Consider the following 8739-nt stretch of genomic DNA (forward strand, 5'->3'; position numbering starts at 1 on the left):
AAATCAGGAATCCATGAAAATAGGTCAGTAGTTAACACATTATGAGGAAACTGTCGTTACAAAAACTCCGAAGCTAACGTCAAAATCTCACTTTTCTCTTCATCATCAGTCTCCATTGATCTTAAAACACGATTGATGTAACTATGGATGTGTTCTTCGAGGTTCAAAGAGGCCCAACGTTCTGCATCGAACTAGGGTACTGGGACACAGTGCTAGAGATCAAACAAAAGATCGAAAAGTATCAATGTATCCCTGTCGCCAAACAAACCCTTCTCTTCCAAGGCAAGGTTCTTCAAGACGATCACGACATCGAACAATGTGCCATCCTCAACAACTCTCATCTACAGATTATCAGCTCGTCTCTAGGCACCGACCAACACCGCAACAATCAAGTGCTAAAACCCGAGCAATCTCCACCGTCAAACTCAACAGAACCGATCCTTAACGGTCAAGATTTGCCTGTGATGATGGCTAAGACCAACAACAACAACAACAATAACAACCCTAAGAAGCTGAGAGTGATGGTGCTGCCGAAAAACGGGACAATGAAGATTCCTGTGGAGGTGAACGCGAGTGATAACGTGGGAGAGCTGAGGAAGGAGCTGGTTAAGGTTCAACAGAGGTTTCAGATAAGTCTGCCTCAAGAAGGTTATTTCTTTATATATAAACAGAATGTTATGGAGGATGACCGGTCGTTCCGGTGGCACCGTGTTGATCATGGTGATACTATTGAGATTTTCAACGGAAGTGTTTCCGGTGGCTCTTAATCTAGCTTTTTCTTCAAGTTAATTTCTTGTTTATCTTCCATAATTGTCATCTGTTTCCACAGCTTTCTGCAAGTATGTGCTTAGGAAGATCTTAAGACATTACTAATAAGAAAACATTTGATCTGGAAAAAAGAGGAGCTTGTTGTTATTGAGTTACTTCTTCTCCAAAGAGGCAATCACACTTCAGTTTGAGCTCTATATACTCTTCAAAATAGTTTTGAATCGGATTATATAAAATTTATTGATAATATTTTACATAAATAATTAAGAGGTATAAGACGATAAGTTTTTTTTAATCAAATGTAAAATATTGGTTGAACAGAAAGGCAAAAGCGTGTTTTTTTTAATAGTAATTGATATATTAAAATCAGCCCGTAAAGACGGGTATTTAGATCCGGTTACAAGCAGGTTTTGAACAAAATTTCCAAAATCAATCTAACAAAAAAAAAAACCTTGTTCATGTCAAGGGAATTCAATTCCAGAGATATTGGGATACTTTTTGTATCCACAAGCTGAGTGATGCGTGTAGTACAAGAAACAAATAAATGCTGAACCTATTGAGGTTATTTTTCAGAGCCAAGAAGCAAGAAAGAGTCTCCATGCATGTTCTTCATCTCCTCGTTTGATGCACAAAAACTTCTATCCGTCACAACTTTTTCATGCATGTTCTTCATCTCCTCATTTGATCAAGGAAGAGTCTCTTCTCTGTTTCATCTTCTATATTTCCTTTTGAGCCACGATTCAAGAACGATGGACCTTTTGAAGTTGCTGATGAACATCGATGCACTCAGGTAAGGATAAATCTGTCGATTACATTTTCTTTGCTTTGTTACCGTGATGTAATTTGTAAGGAAAGATAAAATTGATGGGTTTTAACTCGTTACTGTCCATTTAGTGCTGAGGGAAAGATAAATAGATGGGTCTAACTCTTTACTGTCTATTACATGCTCTTTAGGGAAAGAAGAACAAGATCTTTGGTCTTTTTGTCTCTCATAAAGCGGCTACACATAAAGCAATCATGTTAGTTGTTCTGTCTCATTTGTCTCTTAACAAACAGCTTCACATAGAAAATATTTTGGGTGGTTTAGTTATATAATACTCCCTCCGTTTCTAAAAGATAGACTTTTTGGTATTTTCACACATATTAAGAAAACACATTAAATTACCATAATAAATGTATTGTTTTCTGTAATTTTTAATTTTCAATTTTCAATAACTTTTAACCAATAATAATTCAATAAATTCAATTAATTTTCTTGAAGTTTACAATTTTTTCATAAAAAACACAAAAATACATCTTTTTGAAGCAATTTTTTTTTAAAAAAAAATCTATCATTAAAAAACGGAGGGAGTATTACTCTTCTCTTGTCATATGGATCAGTGTACCACGTGGGTCCTAATGGATGGAAGGAACTGTCAGGAGATGATGTTGATGAGCATTGAAAATAAGCTCGACAACATGGAGATTGTTTTTAATGTGTAAGCTAATTTTGTTATGTTTCTGGTTATTGTTTGTATGTTTTTGTGTAAGCTTGTCTTGTTCTATCTGAGGTTAAGCTTTTGCCTTGCTTTGATGTTATTATTGTTGAGTAAGCTTGCCTTGCTTTGATGTTGTTTACGCTTTTGTTGTTTGAATTCATGACCATGTTGAAGCTGTTTTCTTCCTGCAGGTACCTAAAGATGAGCAGTATTACAAGTCACTGAGCCTTCTAAAAACAAGGTACGTAGGTCTCTGCTATAGAACACATCTCTTCTAATTAGACAAAAAAAATTGGTGCAAAAATATGCATTGTTTTCATGTTGGTGTTTGGTATGCAATTATACTTTTCCTAATCCTAAAATATACTTTTCCTAATCCTAAAGTCAAGGCAAAGAAAAGATTATCTTCCATTTAAGGGTTGCGTGTAAACAACGCCCAATACACGTCACCTTTCATACGTGTCAAACGATTATTGGCTATTGCTTCACCGCCATAGCTTTCTCGCGACCGAGGCTTCCTCATCCCGTTGTATAAATCAAGCCCTAAAGACATATTCTCCTCCACAAATCGAAAAGCAATCTTCTCAGTTTTCATCGCTAGCGAATTTACTTTACGATCAAGGTTAGATTCTTGTTCCTTCTTCTCTCGATTAGCGCTTTTGCTTTATCGTAATTTATGATTCTCTGTTCTTCAGAACTTGATTCGGTTATTGAATTGAATTAGTTGAGATTAGCCGATAGATCTCTTGTTGATTTTGATGATTATGGTTCGTGTTCTTCGAGGTTATAGCACTCTCCGGTAGTAATTTTGATTATTATGGTTGGTTGTGTTTGATTCATCCAGATCTGCGATTGATTTCTTCATTGCGTGTTTGTATATTGAAACGATTAGTTAATTTACGCAATTGCTCTGAGTTATTATTGATGTTAGCTTTGTGAATTACAGATGCAGATCTTCGTTAAGACTCTCACCGGAAAGACCATCACCCTCGAGGTGGAGAGCTCGGACACCATCGACAACGTCAAAGCCAAGATCCAGGATAAGGAAGGCATCCCCCCCGATCAGCAGAGGTTGATCTTCGCCGGAAAGCAGTTGGAGGATGGACGTACTCTCGCTGACTACAACATCCAGAAGGAGTCTACTCTCCACTTGGTGTTGCGTCTACGTGGAGGCATGCAGATCTTTGTCAAGACACTGACGGGAAAGACGATTACTCTAGAGGTCGAGAGTTCCGACACCATTGACAACGTCAAGGCCAAGATCCAAGACAAGGAAGGGATCCCTCCGGACCAGCAGCGTCTCATCTTTGCCGGAAAGCAGCTTGAGGATGGTCGCACCCTTGCCGACTACAACATCCAGAAGGAGTCTACTCTCCACTTAGTGTTGCGTCTGCGTGGAGGTATGCAGATCTTTGTCAAGACCTTAACCGGAAAGACCATCACACTGGAGGTGGAGAGTTCGGACACCATTGATAACGTCAAGGCCAAGATCCAAGACAAGGAAGGGATCCCTCCGGACCAGCAGCGTCTCATCTTCGCTGGAAAGCAGCTTGAGGATGGTCGCACCCTTGCCGACTACAACATTCAGAAGGAGTCTACTCTCCACTTGGTGTTGCGTCTCCGTGGTGGCTTTTAAGTCTCTTGTCCTGTGTCTTATTATCAAGAAACAGCAATGTCTGCGTTTTTAGTTCCGTTTTCTTAAAAGATTATCATGGTTTGTGTGTTTTGAGGCGTTATGAAGCGTCTCCTAAATAATTGATGAACTCTGTTTCCCCTTTTCGTTATAAGACTACTAAAACTTCTCTATGTTGGAATATATCGTGGTTGCTTGCTCTCGTGCTATGTGCTTTGTTGTTTTTATTTGTTATACCTTGAATATATGATGTAGTAGATGCAGTGGAACTTGTTCACTGTTTTGGTTAGTTGTTGCTTCTGAAATATTACGGGTGATGGGGGTTAGTAGCTTGAAGCTGTTGGGCTGGGTGAAGTTTTAGGGCTAATCACGCTCTGTAATTCGAGGAAACGAGAGATGTCAGTTACGTAGCAATGTGCAGTGCTGACCATTTAAGTGGAATGTAACTCTGCGTATATTTCAACATATTGCGTCAGGTCTTCGTCTCTCCTTGATTCCAAACACAACAGAGTGCTTGTTTGCTCTGTTACAAAAGTAAACAACAAGGCTGTTTTATATCGCTGGATATTTTCAGTAAGAAAGAAAATATCAAAGGATTCTGTGAGGTTTTAACTTTTACAAATCAATACAGTTCTGAGATTTCTTTTTTGGTCAACTACATACATTTTTTTTTTGTCAACTACATACATGAGATTAGGTATGGGCGTTCGAGTACCCGTTGGCGTTCGGATCGGGTTTTTCGAATTTTGGTTCCTTTTTATAACATCTCCTAGGTCCCATTCTAGTAAATTTGCAAGTACGGGTCGGGTTCGGATATAACACATCGGGTTCGGGTCGGTTTTGTATCACATCATAGAACCCATAAAATAATCATATATCATTCGGATTCGGTTATATTGGATCGGTTCGGATATACCCGAAATAAAATCTAAAATTTAAAAGTAAAACATAAGAAATATATATTTATTTATATATAATTAAGTATTTAAGGTAGTTATTTATATTTTAAATACTTATTGTTAGATAACATATCAAAATAAATATGAAATTGAATATTTGAAATATATATTCATGTTTCATATAATTATATTGTATATTATTTTGGACATTCGGATCGGTTTTTTCGGATATATTTTCAGATTTTTCGGGTTTTTCGGTTTTTCGGATTACCCGTTCGGGTTCGGTTAATAACACTTCGGGTTCGGATATGTTTTGTACCACCTTACAAGACCCATTCGGATACTTTTTACATTTCAAACCGGATACGGATCGGATTTTTCGGTTCGGGTTCGGTTCGGATTTCGGGTTACAGATATTATGCCCAGTCCTACATGAGATCTCTTAATACGTACTATAAAAATGTTCTCTAGCTGAACAGTTATGTGATCCCAGATGGATGGTCGGCTGTGCATATTGTAGACCACAGAGGACAAAGATTGCAAAGACTCAGTGTAATTAAGAAATCGAATATGTTTTCATTAAAGCCACAGACCTAAGCATGCCTTCTTGAATTTGATATGATCCATCTTCACCCGGACATAACCCAATTCTCTACCAGCTCCAGGGTTGATTGTCAGATGGTCAAAGTCATTGCAATGTCAGTTAAAGACCAAGCTTCGAATCTAGATAAGGAGTTTGAAGAAAAAAAGATTTAAGAAAACTACAAATTCTATATTCTTCAGATCAGGAAAGTTCACTGCCACAAAAGCCATAGCAGCCTCATTTATAGCAACTTGTCTCCGCGTCTCAGAGCTTTTATCTTTCATATCTAACATTCCTCTTTCTTCTATTTGTGTAGCTTGAAGCAAATCATCTGTTGTTAACTGCATTAGAGATTACAGAGAATATATTATATATCAGTCTTTTCCTTGCTGATATCGAACTTCTTAACTTATTATAAGCCTAAGCTGCTTCCTCTCGAGCAAAAGTCTAACCGCTTAATCCACTTCACACACCATATTACCAGATGCTACACGGTCCTATTTTTGAAAAGCAAACCATCCTAAAACCAAGAGTATCTTTAACTGGACTGGGACGTATTTCGACTATGTAAGTCTCGTTGTTAAGTGCACTAGAGTCAAAGATTTTTCAGCCTAGTATCAAACTGGTTAATGGTGTGAGACCGATGTTGTTGGGAGAATGGTTTTATAACCACGTTTTTGCTATTTGGAAATAATAAAAATGTAATATTACAATTTCTTATATTGTATATTTTCTTATTTTAATTATCAAGTTTATTTATTTAATTTTTTTTGTAAACCAAATGTAAACAATGTAATATTATGATTATTATTATTCTCTTATCTTGTGTATTTTCTTATTCTTATTCTAATTTTCATGTTTATTTATTTAATTTTTTTGTATACGAAATAGTAATATTACATTATGAACAGTTATATAAAAAAATTTACATTATGGAAGATGGCTTGAAGCTTAAGAAATAGATTATGGAAGATGGCTTTATGAGCCAATATTTTCAAGTAGATTTGTTTAACTTTTTAATATAAAATGGTAATATTATATTATGGACAGTTATAAGAGATGTGTTAAAAATAAAGACAGTTATAAAAGAAAATGCCACTTGGCTTCTTTTTAAAGCTTGTTTTGTATCTGATGTGGACACTGCATGGAATCTCAAATAGTTTATAAATTGTGGTGTTTGGTCTTTGTTATTACATAATGAGTTGTTTTGTCTTCCTATTGGTTTAGTTTAGGCTTCGGCACATTTATCATGAACCGAAAAACTGAATTGAACCAAAAAACGATGTTTGGTTTAGGTTTTTATCCTATAAATTATCGAACCGATCTTATATTTTAAAATTAAAAATCTAAAAAATCAAACCGGAACCGAAACCGAATGAGTATCCAAATTTCTATAATATAGTTTATAAACTTATAAATATTAACTATAATTAGTTTTAAATAATCAAATATTTTTAAAATATTATTTATAAACTGAACTATCTGAAAAAGCGCATACTTTTTTGTCCAAAATATTTAAAGTATCTAATTTTTTATTTGAAAACCTGAAAAAAATCTGATGTTTAATCTCAAAAACCGATTTTTTTTTACTTCTTAACTCTAGATTAACCAAAACGCCGAAACCAAAATGATCTCGGATATTAATCGGTTCTTAATTTTGATACCGAACCGAAAACCAAACCGAATTTGCTAAGTTCCCAATCTGATCCTATATCTTTAGAATAAAAAAAAAACTGAAATAAACTGAACCGCTACCCAAACCGAGTTCTAATGTTCAAGACATTCTGCAAGACTTTGACCAAGTGAGAGAAGAAAGAAGAAAATACAGCAAAATCATGTGATGTAAGTTCAACTTCTGTTTCCTCGTTTGTTTTTGGTGGTGGTAATAAGACTAGAGAATGGACTTTGTGCTACACAAAAATGTCTTGAATTCTGAGTTTGGGTACATACTATATATACTTGAATGGAATGAACAGATTTGCTATTTAACTATGGCAGATTTACAGGAATATCTGCTCTATAACTGCTGCTTTCTCAATCTATGCTGATTTTTCGGTTTCGCGCTTGATCTGCAGTGCAGCCCTTACAACGTTCCCCCTTGTAAGAATCCCAATCTATTGTTGAAAGCAAACAAAACAAGAAGGGAACAAGGATCAGAACGAAGACTGAACAACAAAAGGAATAAAGAAAAGATTATGAATATGAGCTCCTCTCACCAGTTTTCCATCTGAATCCACAACGGGTAATCTTCGGAACTTAGTTTCCAGAAGCAACCTGGAGACAACAAATGGTTACAGACTTGTCTGCAAGTGTTGCTTTCACATACTGAGCTTATATTCACAGAGGAGGATACCTGGCTGCATCTTCTAAATTGGTAGAACCACGGACAACCAGAGGAGAAGGGGTCATCAAGTCTCCAACAACTTGTCCATGTGTCTTACTTATCAGTTTCTGGAGTTCATTAAACGTCTGGAGAAAAGAGAAGTCGAAACATCATACAACTAACCTCGTTACCAGGAGAGTTTCATGCAAGTAAATGGGGACAAGCACTAGTTCTCAAATAAATTGCAATAGAATGGGTTAAGTGTAGAAACATACTTTCCAGGTGCTGTCGACGTTAGGGAACAAGTTTGTTTCATTTTGGGAGCGGCCTATAATACCAAAAGACACTGAGATTAAGTTGCTTCACTAAAACAAATCCCATAAAGGACCTCCTGTACAAGAAAACTATGTGCCCAGCAATACTAAAAGATCCACCTAAAGTTCACTAGTCTACTACAATTATGACTCAGTTCCTTCCTAACTGAAAAAAATATTAAACTGTATACTATAGTTTCTTATTGAGGAAAGAAAACCAACAGAAGACTGAAAAAAAGCTTTGTGTACATAACCAGAAATGGAATCCAGTGCAAGCAAGTCGTAATCAGAAACAACACCAACCTGCAGTAGGTATTAATATAGCAGAGGAGTAAGTAAGATATCAGACAAATAAAAGCATATATATATATATATATATATATGTAATCAAACAGCCAAGGCACTTGCTGTCTCTGGTTAATCAGGAGTTATATTGTTCAAGAATCCTTCAAAAAAAAAAAAAAAAAAAAGAGAGAATCATTCATACCAGTTTCCAATCATCATCAATTACAGGCAATCCAGTGACTTTCTTCTCAACCAGAAGTTCCAATGCTGTTTTAAGATATAGCCAAAAAAAGACAGATTTAGAGACTTTAGGATGGTAGTTATCAGAAGGAACGGTTTTAGCATAATTACCATCATCGACCGATGTTGAGGGCTTAACAACATGCAGATGCTGTCTCCCTGTCATGAAATCCCCAACTGTGTAACCCTCGTTTCTTGCCTGAAACCCCCCCCCCC

At 36.2% G+C, this 8739-nt stretch overlaps 3 protein-coding genes across 5 annotated transcripts in view; 2 read left to right on the forward strand and 1 right to left on the reverse strand.

The window, feature by feature from the left end:
* Positions 1-119: 119 nt before the first annotated feature.
* On the forward strand, positions 120-830 carry LOC106333860 (polyubiquitin-like). Its single transcript, XM_013772252.1, has one exon. The coding sequence runs from the start codon at positions 144-146 to the stop codon at positions 765-767; it is 624 nt and encodes a 207-aa protein (XP_013627706.1). The 5' UTR covers positions 120-143; the 3' UTR covers positions 768-830.
* Positions 831-2759: 1929 nt separating this feature from the next.
* On the forward strand, positions 2760-4081 carry LOC106333859 (polyubiquitin 11). Of its 3 annotated transcripts, none has more exons than XM_013772249.1 (2): positions 2760-2868; positions 3193-4081. In XM_013772249.1, exon 2 carries the CDS (start codon positions 3193-3195, stop codon positions 3880-3882), a length of 690 nt encoding a protein of 229 aa, XP_013627703.1. In that variant the 5' UTR covers positions 2760-2868; the 3' UTR covers positions 3883-4081. The 3 variants fall into 3 exon arrangements, with proteins under 3 accessions (XP_013627703.1, XP_013627704.1, XP_013627705.1); XM_013772250.1 differs by having other exon boundaries at positions 2785-2868; positions 3178-4081; XM_013772251.1 differs by lacking the exon at positions 2760-2868 and adding an exon at positions 2879-3000 and having other exon boundaries at positions 3054-4081.
* Positions 4082-7214: 3133 nt separating this feature from the next.
* The window catches only part of LOC106333858 (CBS domain-containing protein CBSX2, chloroplastic-like), a gene marked incomplete at its 5' end in the record, with an annotated part of 5337 nt that continues 3812 nt past the window's right edge, over positions 7215-8739 (reverse strand). Inside the window, 7 exon segments of the mRNA XM_013772248.1 lie at positions 7215-7475; positions 7578-7635; positions 7715-7830; positions 7960-8012; positions 8253-8301; positions 8486-8550; positions 8635-8722. Of these exon segments, the coding sequence (XP_013627702.1) occupies positions 7401-7475; positions 7578-7635; positions 7715-7830; positions 7960-8012; positions 8253-8301; positions 8486-8550; positions 8635-8722 (504 nt within the window). The 3' untranslated portion in view covers positions 7215-7400.

Source organism: Brassica oleracea, chromosome C3 (genome assembly GCF_000695525.1).
Source record: "Brassica oleracea var. oleracea cultivar TO1000 chromosome C3, BOL, whole genome shotgun sequence".
NCBI classification, from domain to species: Eukaryota; Viridiplantae; Streptophyta; class Magnoliopsida; order Brassicales; family Brassicaceae; genus Brassica; species Brassica oleracea.

What these genes read in the sequence shown, in the direction of transcription:
- LOC106333860 (XM_013772252.1), top strand. Translation starts at nt 144, where the DNA reads ATGGATGTGTTCTTCGAGGTTCAAAGAGGCCCAACGTTCTGCATCGAA.
- LOC106333859 (XM_013772249.1), top strand. Translation starts at nt 3,193, where the DNA reads ATGCAGATCTTCGTTAAGACTCTCACCGGAAAGACCATCACCCTCGAG.